The sequence below is a fragment of the Delphinus delphis genome, chromosome 6 (genome assembly GCF_949987515.2).
Source record: "Delphinus delphis chromosome 6, mDelDel1.2, whole genome shotgun sequence".
Lineage (NCBI taxonomy): Eukaryota > Metazoa > Chordata > Mammalia > Artiodactyla > Delphinidae > Delphinus > Delphinus delphis.
Genome location: NC_082688.1, coordinates 698,932 through 716,234, shown reverse-complemented (window position 1 = coordinate 716,234; position 17,303 = coordinate 698,932). Strand labels below are relative to the sequence as shown.

The window sequence follows — 17,303 nt, the reverse complement described above, 5'->3', positions numbered from 1 at the left end:
CAGCAGCCAGGCCACTGGACTCCTCGTCACCATGGACCCGCCCTCCTACCCAGGGGTCGGCCCCAAGGCTGCCTCCCTGCAGGGGCCTCACCTGCAGCTTGTGGTGGCTCCTGTCTCTGCACCAATTTCCCCAGGGGTCCTCCCTGTGTCACCCAAGCCCTGGGCCAGGCCCCCTTCTCTGTCTCCTCTAAGCTCAACCCCTTCAAACAGTCACTGCACAAGAGCTGCTCCCATGGTGTTGGCATCATCCCTTTCCGCAGGGAAGCCAAGGACAAGTGAGTCTGAGCGTCGCGCACCTGTGACCTCCTCCAGGGCTGAACCAGCTGGGGGTCAAGCCCCAGCACCCTCGGGAATCAGAGCAGTGGGACTGCAGACTGTTGGCACTGAGCCCTGGGCTGACCAGCTCAGGCAGCGGGCAGCAGAGATAGACCTGGGGCACTCTGGCCTTGGGAGTCTGGCCCAGCGTGGGAGGACCAGGAGCCCTCCTCTCAGCTGCACCACAAGCAATCCCTAGGTCTCAAAGCCAGGAGTGGGACCAGCAGGAAGGTTGCAGCAATCCCTCGAGCTGGGCTGAGGAGGGAGGGTTTTCCGGAGGGGGCTTTCAAGGATGAGTTTGCTGGGCAGCAGGAAGGGAATTCATGGCAGAGCAAACCTCAGGAGCCAAGGCACATGAAAAGGGAGAGGGTGTGATGTTTGGTGTGGCCAAGCTTGGGAAGACCCCGAGCTGGTGGGACAGAAGGAGGTGAGCTGGAGGGATGGAAAAGCTGCAGAGGGCTGCATGCTGGGTCCGGGGGCTTGCATGCTTGGCAATGGGGAGCCCACGGAGGGTGCAGGGCAGGCAGTGACTGCTGCAGGCACTGTATGGGCATCTTGCACTGCAAGAGATGAGGGACCCCATGGAATCCAGGGCTCACATGTGCAGCGAGTTGGGCTGGACCTCAGCCTGAGGGCCTAACACTTTTGGTTAGCAAGGGGGATAGATGCTCAAGGTGACAAGAGGACAGCCATCCTTTGTCACCCTGTCACTGCGTGTCCAGGTCTCTGCTAGGCACTCCCTATTTGAGGCAAACTGTTTTTGTTTTAAATAAATTTATTTATTTACTTTTGGTTGCATTGGGTCTTCGTTGCTGCGCACGGGCTTTCTCTAGTTGCGGTGAGCGGGTCGGAGGGGGGCGGCTTCTCTTTGTTGCGGTGCGCAGGCTTCTCATTGCCGTGGCTTCTCTTGTTGCAGAGCACGGGCTCTAGGCGTGCGGGCTTCAGTAGTTGTGGCACCGAGGGCTCAGTAGTTATGGCGCATGGGCTTCGTTGCTCCGCAAGCATGTGGGATCTACCCGGACCAGGGCTTGAACCCGTGTCCCCTGCATTGGTAGGCGGATTCTTAACCGCTGCGCCACCAAGGAAGTTCCCACACTTAGATTTTGGTCTTTGTGATAACACTACGGTGTGAGCTTCGCCGTGTGAGCTTCGCCGGGTTGGACAAGGAAGAAACCAAGTTCCAGGATGAGAGAGGGTCGTGCACCTGGTGGGCGCTGTGAGGTCAGCAACAATATTTTTCATGATTACTAAAACGCTCTTGGCTAAAATAGCAGCTATGAATCTCCTGAAGCAGGCCGCGGCACCCCGCCCCCTGTGCTCCATCCCCCTCCTCCGGTGCCCCCTCCCCCAGGCGCCCCGCAGCACTCCGCCCTCCCTCCGCGCCAACCCTGTTCTCCTTTGCCGGTAAACGGCTGCAAGCGCCGCGAGGCTGGGCGGGGTCGCGCAGGAGGGCGGGGCCCGGGTGGGCGGGGCGGGGCCCGGGTGGGCGGGGCGGGGTTTTCTCGACGCCCTGTGCGTCGTCCTGGCACCGCCTTCGCGCTCCGTCTCCGCCAGGCGAGGGCCGCGGCGCAGTTGCCGGGAACCTCTCCGGGGCGGCGGCGGCGTTTCCGGGGAGCCGGTTGGCGGGCGGACCCGGCTCCTGTGCGGGGCGGAAGTGGGCGGCTGCGGTCCGAGGGGATCCGCGCTGCGGGCGGAATCTGGCCGAGCTGGAGGGCGCCGGGGAGCGGAGCTCGGGCGGCCCCCGAGGCCCGGGCGAGCGGACAGCTGCGGGGCCTGCGGCGAGCGCGGCGGTGCCCGGGGAGCGCGGAGGAGATGGGGCGCCGAGCCGGATTGGGGCCGGGGCGTCGGCCATGTTCGCGGGGCTGCAGGACCTGGGCGTGGCCAACGGCGAGGACCTGAAGGAGACGCTGACCAACTGCACCGAGCCGCTCAAAGCCATCGAGCAGTTCCAGGTGGAGCCGGGTGGAGGGGCCGGGTGGAGAGGCCGAGCGTCTGGGTGTGAGTCCGGCGTGGGGCGAGGTCGCGTGGGAAAGCGGGCAGATTTCTCTCCCTCCCGATCGCTGCGTCTTTTCCCCGGGCTGGAGGAACCAAGTGTCCTGAGTTGAGACTACGTCGACGGACATCTGAGTGGTTTCCAATTTTTGCAGTTACAGCCAGCGCGGCTGGGAACATCCTTGTCCCTGCCTCCGTGTGTACTCAGGGCATCCGGAGTGCCTGGCCAGACGGGGCTGTGGCTGAGGTTTCTCTTGTCGCCCGAAGAGTCAAATCGAGCTCCGCTTCTTTAGACAGAAAATGGCGTGCTGCTGCCTTCCCTGCAGTCGGCCTTGCCCTTCTTGGACCTGCATGGGACGCCCCGACTGGAATTCCACCAGTCAGTGTTTGATGAGCTTCGGGACAAGCTGCTGGAGCGCGTGTCAGCCATTGCCACAGAGGGGAAGGCCGAGGAGAGGTAAGTGGGCGGTGAGATGGGCAGCCCCCTCCCCAGCTCGGGCACTGAATGTGCCCCGGTGGCTACACATCCCTACTGAAAAAGGGGCCGCCTGTGCACATCACCCACCGGTCTGGGGACAGGCAGGGAGCTGCTTCCGACTTGGTCCTGGGCTGCTCCCTCAGTGCTGAGAGTCCTTCCAGGTACAAGAAACTCGAGGACCTTCTGGAGAAGAGCTTTTCTCTGGTGAAGATGCCATCTCTGCAGCCAGTGGTGATGTGCGTCATGAAACACTTGCCCAAGGTAACAGCCGCAGGACCAGCTTGCCCTGGGGAGGTTTCCCGAGCTGCCTGCCTCAGGAATAGCAGCTCCGGAGCACGTTCCCCTCGCTGGCTTCTCCCTGAGCCGAGCCGCGCATCGACTGAACCTTGGCACAAGCTCTGGAGCGTGGCGCCCTTTCTGGGAAAAAGCTGTTTGTGGGCAGCACAGCTCCTGCCCCGTCAGAGCCTGGGGGGCCAGTCACGGGTGCCGCTGTCAGTTGGGGCTGGGCTGGCTGTGGCCTCCGCTGTGGGGGGCTGAGGCCTGCCGGCTTGTCTTGAGGGAGACCCCTGGGGCACAGGTGCTGCTCACAGGTGGGCTCCGGGGTCACGTAGGTTCCTGAGAAGAAACTGAAGCTGGTGATGGCCGACAAGGAGCTGTACCGGGCCTGCGCCGTGGAGGTGAAGCGGCAGATCTGGCAGGACAACCAGGCGCTCTTTGGCGACGAGGTCTCCCCGCTGCTGAAACAGTACATCGTGGAAAAGGAGAGCGCGCTCTTCAGCACGGAGCTCTCCGTCCTGCACAACTTCTTCAGCCCTTCCCCCAAGACCAGACGCCAGGGCGAGGTGAGGCGGGGCAGGGATGTGTGCAGGGCCTCCCCCGTGAAGCCCGGCTTGTCTGCTTCCAGAAGGCTGGGCTCAGATGTGGGGCTGGCAAGGGGCGTTGCAGCACTGCACCTGGGTGTGGGTCTCTGGTCTTTCCTGCGTACTTGGAGCTCGGCAGCTTAGCCGGCCTCTTCAGCTAAACTCTCTGTGTCTTCTTTCAGCTTTGGGAGCTTTTCTCTGTTTCTGTGTTTGATTCATTCCTTGTTTCAACAAATGCTTTTTTTTTTTTCTTTAAATAAATGTATTTATTTATTTATGGCTCCGTTAGGTTTTCGTTGCTGTGCGCAGGCTTTCTCTAGTTGTGATGTGCGGGGGCTACTTTTCGTCGCTGTGCGCAGGCTTCTCATTGTCGTGGCTTCTATTGTTGCGGAGCACGGGCTATAGGCGCACAGGCTTCAGTATTTGTGGTACACGGGCTCCGTAGTTGTGGCTCGTGGGCTCTAGGAGCGTAAGCTCAGTAGTTGTGGCGCACGGGCTTAGTTGCTCTGCGGCATGTGGGATCTTCCTGGACCAGGGCTCAAACCCGGGTCTCCTGCGTTGGCAGGCGGATTATTAACTGCTGCGCCACCAGGGAAGCCCAACAAATGCTTTTAGGGTGCTGACTCACTGCCCTGGCCCCTGGGCCCTTCAGTGACCCCTGGGGTACTGGGGCACCTGCCTGGGGGTACTGCAGGCTCGTGTGGGGCGGACCCTATGCAGTAGGTGTCATATTTCGGTCCCTGAGAGCTCCAGGGGTAGAGGAAGGCTGTGGAGACGGGGGTGGGGGGGGGGGTTGTTGTCTGGAGGCCACTGTGGACACTTTGACCTTTCCTGGTGAGGTTGGGGTCCCTGGCCCGGTTCCAGGAGGACCCCTCAACCTGGGAGGGAGGTGATGGTACGAGGCCAAACGTTGGCCAAGGAGCGTTCGATGTTTCGCCGTGTTCGTTCACCGCCAGCCTTCTCACCTGGGGTTTTGTGTGTGTGGCCTGAGGTAGGGCCTCACCTAATGTTTTCTCTCAGATGTTGGGCCGGTGCTCGCAGCACCACTTCCTGGACAGGCCGCTGAGTGTGTCAGAGCCCTGCCTGCATTGGGTCCCCTTTCGTTTGGGGGAGCCTGGCCTTGGGCCGTGCTCCTGCCCCTTCTTCACTCTCCCCTCCAGGCCAAGGGTCCGCCTTGGAGTCCTGCCAGGGTAAAGGGAGAGCGCGGTGGCAGGTGACACGTTGCCCCACCGTCCTCGGGTGGGTTAGGCCTTGGGGCTGTGGTTCTGTGCCCAGCAGGCCAGGCCGTGGTCAGGCTGGAGTGCGCGCCTGTCTCCGCGTTAGAGGTGCCGGTACGTCGGCGCTGAGACGCGGGTGATGCTCTATGCCTGCCCCGCTTGTCGGGGTGCCAAGGCCTGCTGGTGGTCCTCGGCAGGGGCCCTACGGTGGGCTGCCGTCCCTGCTGACCTCCCCACTCGCTGCATGCAGCCTGTTCGGCTGCCTTGGTGTCTCACACCAGGTGGCCCTGTGCATCCTTAAGGCCCCAAGTGGGGCCCCCTCCTGTTGGCTGCCGCCTTGGCAGGAGCCTCCCAAATAGGGGCAGGGGGCGGAGGGGGGCGGCGGCGGCCGCCGGGAGAAGGCGGGAGTGGGGTGGCTGCGGCAGGGCCTTAAGCAGACGCTGAGCGTGGCGGTGCCGCCCATCCTCATCTGGGCCCGAGTCCCCCACGCCACCACCGGCTGCCCCGCCCACCGACTCTGGTGGAGTCTGGGACCCGGGCTGACGGCCTCTCAGAGGAGCCGCAGGGCGTGATGGGTTCGCTTCCTTAAAGACAAGAAACGTCGCCACCCAGCACAAGTTGATGTTTTGTGAGAGAGGAAGCTTAGCGCCACAGGGCCGTGGCGTGTGCGAGGCCTGCCCGGTGTCCCGGCAGGTGGTGCAGAGGCTGACCCGGATGGTGGGCCGCAACGTGAAGCTGTACGACATGGTCCTGCAGTTCCTGCGCACGCTCTTCTTGCGCACCCGCAATGTGCACTACTGCACGCTGCGCGCCGAGCTGCTCATGTCCCTGCATGACCTGGACGTCGGCGACATCTGCTCCGTGGACCCCTGCCACAAGGTGGGCACCCGCCCCGCCGTTGCTGCTCTCCCCCTCGGCTTCTCTTTCCCCTCCCCTTGGATGTGGCGGTCCAGGCACGTGGGCTCCGCCCTAGCCCCTGTGCCACCTCTGCCCACCCGGCTGGGGGACCGTGATGTCCCCTGGACGTCTGAGCCAGAGCCAGCTGCGCCCCGCCCCCTCCGGTCTTTCCGGGGCCTCTGGCCCTCCCCTGCCCCAGAGCCCTCGGGGGCTGCTCACTGGCGAGCTCTGTGTTTAGGAACAGGGCTTTCTGCACTGCCCTTGTCCTGGCATAGGTGCCGTGCGGCCCCAGACGGCGTCCCTTCCCAGGGGCTTCGCAGCGTCACGCTCTGAGCCGGCACTGCCCCCTGCACAGTGGGGGCCCTGGAGGGGCCTGTGCGGCCCCAGACGGCATCCCTTCCCACGGGCTTCGCAGCGTCACGCTCTGAGCCGGCACTGCACCCACCCCCGCACAGTGGGGGCCCTGGAGGGGCCCATTTCAGAACAAAACGCCCATTTTGCTGTTTCTTGCAGCACCTGGCCTGTGGGGGTGTGGGCACTTGGGCCTGCTTCCTTTGTGCTGTCCCATTCCTGGGGGCAAGCCATGCCTCGGCGACTCGAGGTGGGGGTCCCGATGTTCGCCAAAGGCTCAAGAAAGCTCAGGCAGCGGTGAGTGCTGCCTGGAGGCTGCGGTCTCTGGCTGAGTCCTGACCACGCCTCCTCCCCGCAGTTCACATGGTGCCTGGACGCTTGCATCCGAGAGCGCTTCGTGGACAGCAAGAGGGCCCGGGAGCTGCAGGGCTTCCTTGACGGAGTGAAGAAGGGGCAGGAGCAGGTCCTGGGGTGAGGGTCGGCCTTGTGCCGGGTCCTGTCCACGGGCGTCCGGACGAGCGTGCTGTGGCCGCAGTCGGGAGCGGCTGTTTTTTCCAGTACATTTTAGGAGGACTGGTTGGCGCCCGTGCCCACGGCTGAGAGGCTCGGCTGCTGGGGTGAGGCCGTTGCTGTCCCAGGCGAGCTGGGCGCCCGGGCTGGGGCTCTGGTGTCTGCAGCCACGTGGGGCCTGCCTGTGAGCTGAGAGGCCCGCCGCACCCGGAGGTGGGGGGGTCTGGCTCCCGGCAGGGCCCTCTCTGGGTGGGCTCCGCCTGGTCTCCTGTCTCAGCTCCTCGCTCCTGGAATTGTCTCTGTGGGAACCTGATTGAATTTATGGAGCCCGGGTCGGGTTCTAGACCAGGACTGGACCTTAATTCTTTAAAAACCACTTGATGCTTCAGGTTGTTAAGTAAGTTAAGGGCAAGTCACGAACCACAAGCTTGTGGAAGGCGGTCCTGGGCGGCGTGGCCGTTGTCCATGCCGAAGGGCCGTCTCCTCGGGTCAGTGGCTTGGTGGGCCGGGAGCGCCCCTCACTGATGCCGCGGGCACGTCCTCACAGGGACCTGTCCATGATCCTGTGTGATCCCTTCGCCATCAACACCTTGTCGCTGAGCACGGTCAGGCACCTGCAGGAGCTGGTGGGCCAGGAGCTGCTGCCCAGGGTGAGCGCACCCGGCTGGCCATATGCTGCTTTCTGGGGGACATGTGGGTGTGGGGAGAGCACACACACCAGCCAGGTGGAGGGCATGTGCAGCCAGAGCCCCTGGCTGAGTGCGGTCCGGGCGGGGAGCTCAGGTGAGCACGGCCAAGGCCTGCGTCTCCCTGCAGGACAGCCCGGATCTCCTCCTGCTGCTCCGGCTGCTGGCGCTGGGCCAGGGGGCATGGGACATGATCGACAGCCAGGTCTTCAAGGAACCCAAGATGGTAACAGGGTCAGGCGGGCTCCTTCCCACTGCCTTCTCAAGGGACTGTGGGGTGGGGTTTGGGGAGGAGGACGGGCCCCAGGCCCACGTCCGGGAGGATGAACAGAGGAAGGGGGCCGAGGGGCAGGGACGATGCAGGACAGCTCTCGGGCCTCTGCCCCAGGAGGTGGAGCTGGTCACCAGGTTCCTGCCCACGCTCATGTCCTTTGTGGTGGACGACCACGCCTTCAACGTGGATCAGAAGCTCCCGGCCGAGGAGAAGGCCCCGGTCTCGTACCCGAGCGCGCTGCCAGAGACTTTCACCAAGTACGGGCTGCGGGCACTGGGCGGGAGGGCCTTCCCCTTGGGCTCCCTCGGGGCTGACGGTGCTCGGGCGCAGGTTCCTGCAGGAGCAGCGCGTGGCCTGCGAGGTGGGGCTGTACTACGTGCTGCACATCACCAAGCAGAGGAACAAGAACGCGCTCCTGCGCCTGCTCCCGGGTCTCGGTGAGTCACGTGGGCCGCGGGGCCCAGCCGTGTCCTCTCACAGACGCCCTCGGCTCTCGCCGCAGCCCGCGTTTGCGAAGAGCCACCTTAATCTTTTCCTGAGGGGCGAGAGGCGTGGAGCCCCTCAAGTCCTCAGACCATTGAGAGAGCCCCCGCTCCGCGGTGGTGAAGAGGCCGCTTCCCCCGGGAGCCTTGCTCTGCCTGGGGTGCGGGGTGCAAGGCAGGAAGACGAGGGAGGGATCTGAGTGGACCCCTTCAAGGGTAAGGGAGCGCCCAGCCGGCCCGCCGCGCACGACAGGCCCGGGGCCTCTGCTGGCCCGGTCCTGGTCCCGTCTGAGGCGTTGCGGCTTCCCGGGGAGGATCTCACGCTTCACTGTCTGACAGTGGTGCGTGCTGTTTCCCGACTTTTCCACGTGGGGGAAGCGGCCCATCGTGGGTATTAGTTTCTACCCAGCCACCACCCAGCTGATCAACAGGAACTTATTCTTACGGTTCTGGGGGTCAGAAGTCTGCAGTGAGTCTCCCAGGGCTGGAGTCAGGTGTGGGCAGGGCTGGCTTCTCCTGGGGCTCCAGGGAGAAGCCCCTTCTTGTCTCCTCCAGCTTCCGGGAGCCGCGTCCTTGGCTCCTGGCCCCTTCAGTTCATCTGTCCAGCTTCTCCCGTCCTCCTGTCTCTGGCTTTGACTCCCGCCTTCCTCTTCCAAGGACCTGCGATCACCGTGGGCCCACCCGGGGCGTGCAGGACCATCTTCCGTCTCGGGGCCCGGTGCCCCTCAGGTGGCGCGTTCACAGGCTTCTGGGTCAGCATGTGGCGATCTCAGGGGCGACAGCTTGTCTGTTTCGGGGGCTTCCAGGAGCACAGTCATAAGGAACTTGGATTTGCCTCATTCTTTCTACTCACTTTTGAACTTCTGTATCTTTCTTGTTTAATCGTGTCTGTAGACACAGGATGTCCTGTGAGGTGGGAGCATCAGTGTCTCCCAGCCACGAGCTGCCGCCTGGGGGGCTGGGGTGCAGGTCTTCAATCACGTTCAGGGAGAGCGATCTCGTTCTTTGCTGTAACTGATAGGTTCTGGTAAGAAAGAATGTTGGTTTTTAAAATTCTTTATTTTTAAACTTTTTTTTGGTGGGAGTTTTTGATGAAACCCAAGTAAAGAGCACAGGATTGTGCAGGCCAGTGCCCGTCGCCCACCTGCACTGGGGTCCGCGTGTGGCTGCCGTCCCGTCCGCTCAGCGGTCTGTACGTAAACCCGGCAGACTGGCTTGGCACGGTGCAGCAGGTGTCTCTACAGAAGACAGACTCTTAAAAACCACGACCTTGGCACGTGGTTGGCTGGGGTCCAGGTCCTGACGGTGGCCGCGTTGCCCCAGTTGTCATATAACACTTTTGTGCGGATGGTCTGTGCAAGTCAGGAGTCAAACAAGGGCTTCCCTTCACCTGGCTTCTCCGGCTGACTCTCAGGTCTTGTGGTCTGTAGGGCTACGTGGGGTTTGCTGGGGGAACCAGGGCGTTTGTTCCCCGGTCGGGACTCTGCTGGCAGCGTCCCTTGGTGCAGTGACCGTGTGCTCACTCGAGTGTCCTGTAACCGGCCACGAGGCCAGCCGAGTCCTCGGTCAGCTGTGCAGCAGGAGTGCACCCCGGGCGCGTCTGGTGGGGTCGTGTCTCCCGCCGCGTTAGGGGCTCGGTGGCTGGGGTTGCGTCGGCGTTTCTGTCTCAGCTGCTGTGCCTGCCCGCGTGCACTCGGTGGTGTTGCCGGTGATCGCTGCGATCGGTTGATAGTTACTCTTGCCATCTCTCTCTTCTGAGGTTTGATGGCCGTGGCTTCAAAAAAAGAAGGCTCGTTTGCTCCGTTCTCTCTCCTCTAGAGCCCGTGGTCCGGCAGGCCTGCCGGGCCAGCCCTCGGCACTTCTGTGTGTTCTCTCGCTACCGGCCCATTCAGCTTTCCCTCTGCTGGAGTCCCCTTCATCCTAAGCCCCTTGGCCGCTGGGCAGAGCCACCCGTGACGGGCTCTCGTCCCTCCCCACCCCTGCTCTGGAGCCCCACCCCCACCGTCTGCTTCCCCTGTCCAGGCCCAGGTTCTGGCCCTCAGGCCCGGGTCGGGGAGGTGGGTGTTGGGCGAGCTGTGCGACGCCTGCTGTGCTTGCAGTGGAGACCTTCAGCGATCTGGCGTTCGGGGACATCTTCCTGCACCTGCTCACGGGCAACCTGGCGCTGTTGGCGGACGAGTTTGCCCTGGAGGACTTCTGCAGCAGCCTCTTCGACGGCTTTCTCCTCACCGCCTCCCCGAGGTGCCCGTCCTCTCGGTCCACATCTCGGTCGGGGGCGCCGGGCACAGCTGGGGAGGGGGTGGGAGGGCGGCTCTGCAGCCGCCTGCAGCCCAGCGCGGCCTCTTCCAGGAAGGAGAATGTGCAGCGGCACGTGCTGCGGCTCCTCCTCCACCTGCACCACCGGGTGGCCCCATCCAAGCTGGAGGCCCTGCAGAAGGCGCTGGAGCCCACGGGCCAGGTGGGTGCCCTCCCCTGCCCCGCCCCGCCCCAGGCTGGCTGGCGTGCATGTGCGTGCGTGTGTGAGAGAGAGAGAGACAGAAAGGGAGAGGGAGAGGGAGAGAGGAGAGAGATCTGTGTGCACACGCTCTGGGCCTGCCCCGAAGCCACGCGCTTCCCCCCACAGAGTGGAGAGGCGGTGAAGGAGCTGTATTCCCAGCTTGGTGAGAAGCTGGAGCAGCTGGACCGGAGGAAGCCCAGCCCGGCCCAGGCCACAGAGACCCCAGCCCTGGAGCTGCCCCTCCCCAGCGTGCCCGCCCCAGCTGTACTCTGAGGCTCCGCCTGGGGCTGCTCAGGGGTGGGCAGGGCCCCCGGTGGGGTCGTGGCCCTGGTCAGCCAGGGGAAGAGGCGTCTCTCCTGAAGGTGGAGTGACTGTTCTGGGACTGGGGGTGGGCTGAGCGGAGACCCCGGGGACCGTCCTGTGGGCAGGGCACCGGTGCTCTGCACCTCAGCCTCCCCTGGAACTTGGTCCTGGGAGGTGTGTGCCTCCTGCGTGAACGGGACCCGGCCGGCTCCCTGGAGCACAGGCCTGCTGCCCCCCGCCTGGCCCCTCGCACTCCCACGCCGTGGAAAGCTGCTTGCTTGTTCCTCCTCGCGTGTGGGTTTCCACTGCTGTCAGGCAGACAGGCAGTAGTTGGCATTAGGAAAAGGACACCCGTTTTCCAAGGGGTGGGGGGTGGGGGGTGGGGCAGGGTCCGAGGCCTGAGGGGAAGAGGGCGGGCCGGCAGGGTTGGCGCCCGATTGGCAGAACCGCGGAGTTTGCTGGGGGCGGGGGTCTGCAGGTGGAGCCCAGCTCTCCAAGGAGCTCCTCCCCTGTTGACAGTCCCGAGTAGCACATGGGGGAGGAAAGCCCAGGGTCCCCTGCTGCCTCGATTTACCCTCCGAGCAGCGTCCTCGGCCAGGGGAGGGTCTGCTGCTGCTCATAGTGAGACTTTCACTTTTGTAAATAAAAGGCGTTTTGGTAGATCCAGCAGAGGAGCTGTTCTGTGCGCGCCCAGGGCTGGTTGCAGTGCAGGCTGGCGAGCACTTTCCTGGCGCCTTTCCCCGTGGGCACAGCCTGGATGCCCAGCCCCGTCCGAGACAGCAGCTGTGGATGTGAGGCCTGGGCCTGGCTGCGCTCGGGGCCAAAAGACTCGACACGGTCAGCCCTGGGTGGGCCTCAGTGCCCATCACCAGTGCTGACATGTTGCCGAGGGGCAGGCTGTGTGGAGGTCACTGTGACCTTGACAGGTGCGGCTCTGCAGGTGTCGGGAGGCACTGGTAGAGATGGTGACTGAGGAAAGCAAAGACCCGGGGGTGTGGGCGTCAGCAGTCGGGAGGAGCCCGGTGTTCGTGCGCTGATGGGAGTGACAAGGAATGAAAAGTGGATGGGGCTTTGGGGGACGGCTGGGGTGTCACTGAGTGGGGGAGGGGGCAGCGCCAGGCCCAGGTGGGCCCCGCGGGAGCAGGCACGTTCCCAGGGAGGAGGCGGGGACCCACTTCCAGCTGCCGCTTTTCCTCCGGGAGCCAGGGGGTCCTGGGCTGGGAGGCAGGATGGGGCAGAGGTGAGGAGAGGATGAGGAAGGAGCTGGGCCGGGGGAGGAGCAAGTGCCCGCACGGGGCCGCATGACCCCCCGTGAGGCTCACGGTCAAGGGGGACAGAGACCGGTCGGAGGCCAAGCTCCTCCAGCCCCGACAAAGGGACCGGGGCCCAGAGGCCCCCCAGTGAGCGGGGCTCGTCAGGGGGAGGGCGTGAGCTGCAAGGACGGACGGGGTGGGGGTGAGGGCTGCAGCGACGGCGAGCCCCAGGTGGGCCGGTGGGAGGGGGCAGCTGAGCTCAGGGACCCTCTGGGGCTGCGAGGGAGGCGGGAATCCTGAGGCTGGACCGGGCAGGGCTGCGGGGAGGCTGGGGGGTGGGAGGTCTGGTCAGAGGAAGGGAGCGTCCACACGGGAATTCGGGGAGGAGGGAGCATGTGTGTGGTGCGGGCCCTGCCCACCTCCAGGCCAGCAGTTTGGGAACCTGAGCCCACACTGGGCTGGTGGAGGGGTCGTGGGTGGGCAGCGAGGTGAGGGGTCTGCAGAGACCAGGCTGAAGTTGTGGACCTGAATTCGGGGCTGGGGACAGGGCTGGACAGGGCGCGGGCTGGAGGGAGGGGTGGGAGGGCATCCTACGGGTGTGGTGGGCTCGGTCCTGAAGGGTAGGGACAGGTGGGGCCCCCTTCACCCCTGGAGATGGGGGAGAAAGTACAGAGGAGGCGGGCCTCAGTGCAGGGCTCAGGCTCACCCTTGACCCCGCTGGGGGCAGGCCCTCTGAGGCATGACTTTCTTGACTCCTGCCACACCCCACGTCCAGGCCCCCACCTCACCCAGTGCTGGGGCTCTGGACCCCAGCAGGTTTGGGACCAGCATCTGGCGGAAGCAGCCGCCAGCCAGCGCCCCGCCCCCACCCCTGGGCACCTTTTCCTGCGTCTGCCTGTCAGGGCCCCCTGGGGTTCTCTGTGTCAGAAGCAGCTGGGAGACTGTAGAAAGCCTGAAGACGCCGAAGGACCCCACCCTCATCCCAGGGCCGTGGGGCACCAGCAGAGGCCTGGACAGATGTCCTTCCGTCCTGGTTCCAGGAAGGCCTGGGCAGGGGCCACATGGTGCGTGAGGCCCGAGGGGTCCCTAAGCACCTGGCCCAGCACAGAGAGGGGCAGCGGGTCTCGGGGAGCCAGGCCCGCAGCTGGAGAGGAGGAAGCGGAGAAGCAGTGGTTTCTCAGTGATCCTGCCAGAGGGCATCGGACACACGTGGACAGGCAGGAGCCCCATATTCTGGGGAGGACGGGAACCCCCAAGCCCATGAGTGGCTTCTCCCTGATGCAGGTTGGACAGGGAGGTGGAGGGAAGCTAGGAAGTGGGGAGGGATGGCACGCTCGGCAGAGGGACCCCGTGTGGGCAGAAGTGTGGAGGATGAGGGACAGGGAGGCTGGAGGATGGGGGGCTCAGGACTGCCAGCGCCCGCGGGACACAGTTGAGCTCGGGGCCAGGACTGGTTTGGGGGCATTACTGGTTAGTAGACCCGCTCCAGAGGGGAGGGTCATCCAGATAGGCCAGTCTCCACAGAGATGGGAACGGGGGTGGGGGCAGGGCCACTTGAAGCTGGTGGCGGGGAGGGGCCCAGAGCCTCCATCTGCCAACTCCGGGCCCAAGTTCTTTCTAAATTTGCCTTCCGACCAGGGCCCTGAGTCATGTGTGGGTTTTTTCCCCCCATTCTAGAACTTCCTGCCCTGTCCTGGGGGGGTGCTCTAGGCCGAGGTACAGGGGAAGACAAAGGGGGAGGCCGGGGGGGGGGGAGCGCCGTGGAGCCCGGGACCTGGTAGAAGAGGGGGAGGAAAAGGAAACGAGCCCTACTCTGTGAGCACCCGGATTGGGCTTGGGCAGGGTGAAGAGGGGAGAGGGTTGGAGGACCCCAGCTGGGGGACGACCCTGCCCGCCCGCTCCGCCTCTGCTAATCGGCAGCCTGGACATGCCTATCCCCCTCGCTGTGGGTCCTGCGGGGGGCGGGGGGTGGTCAGGCGCAGATGTCCCTGGGGAGGTGGGGGTCCTGTGGAGGGCAGGCTGAGGAGCAAAGGCACGTGGGACCCCAGGGGAGGCATTGCCCTCGGCCTCACCGGGTGTCCTGGGCCTGGGCTGAGTCAGGAGGGCTGGGAGGGCTTTAAGGTAGGTGACCAACCGGCCGGGGTACCTGGGCGAGTCAGCCAGGCCTCCCCCTCTGGTGCCTCCGTCCAGCCTGAGTCCCGCCCGCGCCACACCCCTGACTCACTTCCTTTGCAAAGAAGCGGAAACCTCCCCAGAGCTTCCTCCGCTCCGGAGGAGGTGTCGCTGCCCCTCTGAGCCTGAGCTGACCCAGTGAGGCCCCTGACCCCACCCCGACCCCCGCCAGGAAGCCAGCACATTCAGCTTCCTGCGTCGCAGGCCCCAGCCTCTGGCGTGGGCTGGGGGCCCGCCCTGGGGGGCTGAGGGCGGGCCAGCGAGAGCCTGAGCTGACGCAGCTGCAGGTACTGGGGAGGGCCGGGGGCATCCACCCCACCTTTCTCCAGCTGTCTCAGTGGCTTCATCTCTCCTTCTCCGGGTCTTGTCTTTCTGTTCTTCTTTTCACCCCACCCCCACCCGCCTCTAGGGGGCTCCCTGCCCCCAACTCCATTAGTGTGCCCACTAGAGCAATGCTGGGAGGCCTGGGCTCAGCTTGGGGACAGGGGCCCATTCTGGAAAGCAGAAGTAACGGCCAGACCGCCCCACCACCACCACCACCAAGTGTTCGTGGGGGAGGGGCATCTCTGAACTCTGGGGATGCTTGGGCGTCTGCTTCCCACGCCCCCCTCTAGGGACCGGAGGGCCCCCGGCGCCCGGCAGTCGAGCTGCGTCAGGGGCGGGGTCCGGCCTTGACCCTGCTCCACCCCTAATTGGCGGCAGGTTGGCACCGACTCCGACTCCTCCTCCAGGAAGCCCGGGCGGCGGCCGCCTGATAAAATGCGCCCCCGCCCCCCACCCCCCCCGCAGCCACTTCCTCAAGGCCGGAGGCTGTTTATGCGAGGATCCGAGAGATTTGCATTGGGGCCCGGCCGGGAGCCGCTTCCTGGTCAGAGGGGCGAGGCCCGTGCCAGGCCCTGCCCTCGGGGCAGCGGGCCGCACTCCGGGGGGCCTCGCGGGGGTGGGTGGGGCTGAGATCTCGGGGGAGGGTCCCAGTCGGCCGGGCGGAAGTCTGGAGACCCTCTCCGTCTTCCTGTTGCAGGGAGGGTGACCTGCATGCCAAGCGCCGCCCCTGCGCCATGGACCGCGGCCAGCCCAGTCCGGAGCCCGCGGCAGCGGACCACGTCGCCCCCGGCCCGAGCGTGATCGCGCCCGTGCGCGCCGTGGTCCGCCTGCGCCGTCGCGTGCGCCTCCTGCGCAAGCGGTGCTTCTCGCCTACGGCCGTGAGGCCGGACTCCGAGCCCCGGGCGCCGCGCGCGGACCCGGACCAGCCTCAGTTCTTCACCTTCGACGGCCCGGCGGAGCTGTCCTCGAGGCCGCCGCGAAAGAAGCGCCGGCGCAGCCGCTTGGTGCTCTACCCCGAGACGTCGCGCAAGTACCGGCCGCGCGTGGAGCGCCGGAGCCGCGCGCAGCGTTGCCTGTTGTTGCTCGTGGCCATCGTGGGCTTCCAGGTGCTCAACGCCATCGAGAACCTGGACGATAACGCGCAGCGCTATGACCTTGACGGGCTGGAGAAGGCGCTGCAGCGTGCCGTGTTCGGCCAGCCGGCGGCCGTGGAGCGCATCGTGGCGCTGCTGCGGGACTACCTGGCCACGCACGTGCACAGCCGCCCGCTGCTCCTGGCGCTGCACGGGCCCAGCGGCGTGGGCAAGAGCCATGTGGGCCGCCTGCTGGCGCGCCACTTCCGCGCGGTGCTCGAGGACGGCGCGCTCGTGCTGCAGTACCACGCGCGGCACCACTGCCCCGAGCCGCGCGCCGCGGAGGACTGTCGCCAGGAGCTGGCGCGGCGCGTGGCCGACGTCGTGGCGCGGGCCGAGGCGGAGGAGAAGACCCCGCTCCTGCTTCTGGACGACGTGGAGCTCCTGCCGCCGGCGCTGCTGGACGAGCTGCACGGCTTCCTGCAGCCGCAGCGCTCGCACCACTTCCACAATGCCATCTACGTGCTCCTCAGCGGCAATGGCGGCGCGGAGGTCACGCGCTTCGTGCTGCAGAACGCGTCCCGCGCGCTGGCCCTGCGCGCAGACGGCGCCCACGGGGCCGGGGCCGCGGCGGTGGCGGCACAGGCTGAGGAGGAGCTGCGCGCCAGCCTGAGGGCGCTCCTGGTCCGCGAGCACCCGCTGTGGGAGGTCGCGACTATCGTGCCCTTCCTGCTGCTGGACAAGGGGGACGTGGTCAACTGCTTCCGGGACGAGATGGCCGGGGAGGGCTTCTTCCCAGAGCAGGCCCGCGCCGAGCTCCTGGCCGCGCAGCTCAGTTACTACCGCGTGGCTGGCCGGGAGTTCGCCGTCACTGGCTGCAAGCAGGTGGTGGCCACGGTGAACCTCTTGTAGCGCAGGTGCCACCGGACGCAGTGGACGCCCACTGGCACGACGGGACGTTGGTTTGACAGGGGCATTTGGAGGGAGGGGACCCTGTGGATTTGCCCCAGGCCTCTACGCCTCGAATAAATCTGTCCATGGCCCTCCGCTGGTTCACACTGGGACCTGGGGGGACCGGTGGGGCTGGGGCAGCTCTGAGCTCCTCTGCCAATTCCAACCTCCCTCAGAGCCCCAGCCTGCCACCTGCTGGGTCCTTAATCCAGCCTGCATTCTTCAGCGCCAGTATGTCCCACAGGGCTGGCTCCCCGGGAGTGGGTAGGTCTGTCTCTGTGGGACAGGATAGATGACGGCAGACAGCGTGAGCAGACCCCAGGGACACACAGCTGGTCCCCTGCAGAGTCGCATGTGACCACGAGTCTTTCGGGTGCCCGCAGCAGCCGAACACACACTCCCCCACACACACCTGCTCACCCCGGGGGCCTAAAATTCCGGATGCTTCACCACTGCAAGAATCCCGTGGGTCTGCCTGGACTTCTCATGGCCTCTTGGGCCCAGGAGCTCCCCGGCAGGCAAAGGGATGGGTGGGGGCTCCACCCAATGAACTGGTCCAGTGGAATATTCCCTAAGTGGTCCAGAAGGGGGGCTCTCTCAGGGTGACAGCAGCAGGAGGTGGGTCCAAGTCGGGGGCCCTGACTTCCTGGATCCCCCTGCGCTGCCCA

At 65.4% G+C, this 17,303-nt stretch overlaps 2 protein-coding genes across 4 annotated transcripts; both read left to right on the top strand.

Moving 5' to 3' along the window:
* Nucleotides 1-31: 31 nt before the first annotated feature.
* Nucleotides 32-10,155, top strand: NELFB (negative elongation factor complex member B). Its single transcript, XM_069540729.1, has 14 exons — nucleotides 32-103; nucleotides 193-275; nucleotides 1,667-1,719; nucleotides 1,870-2,267; nucleotides 2,601-2,764; nucleotides 2,947-3,046; nucleotides 3,397-3,627; nucleotides 5,556-5,741; nucleotides 6,469-6,581; nucleotides 7,168-7,270; nucleotides 7,437-7,532; nucleotides 7,695-7,837; nucleotides 7,911-8,017; nucleotides 8,720-10,155. The coding sequence occupies exons 1-14, from the start codon at nucleotides 32-34 to the stop codon at nucleotides 9,091-9,093; spliced, it is 2,223 nt and encodes a 740-aa protein (XP_069396830.1). The 3' UTR covers nucleotides 9,094-10,155.
* An 18-nt stretch (nucleotides 10,156-10,173) lies between these two features.
* On the top strand, nucleotides 10,174-16,821 carry TOR4A (torsin family 4 member A). Of its 3 annotated transcripts, XM_069540735.1 has the most exons (3): nucleotides 10,174-10,303; nucleotides 10,412-10,520; nucleotides 15,309-16,821. In XM_069540735.1, the coding sequence occupies exons 2-3, from the start codon at nucleotides 10,420-10,422 to the stop codon at nucleotides 16,594-16,596; spliced, it is 1,389 nt and encodes a 462-aa protein (XP_069396836.1). In that variant the 5' UTR covers nucleotides 10,174-10,303; nucleotides 10,412-10,419; the 3' UTR covers nucleotides 16,597-16,821. The 3 variants fall into 3 exon arrangements, with proteins under 3 accessions (XP_069396836.1, XP_069396837.1, XP_059869680.1); XM_069540736.1 differs by having other exon boundaries at nucleotides 10,275-10,520; XM_060013697.1 differs by lacking the exons at nucleotides 10,174-10,303; nucleotides 10,412-10,520 and adding an exon at nucleotides 14,385-14,574.
* The last annotated feature ends 482 nt before the right edge of the window (nucleotides 16,822-17,303 follow it).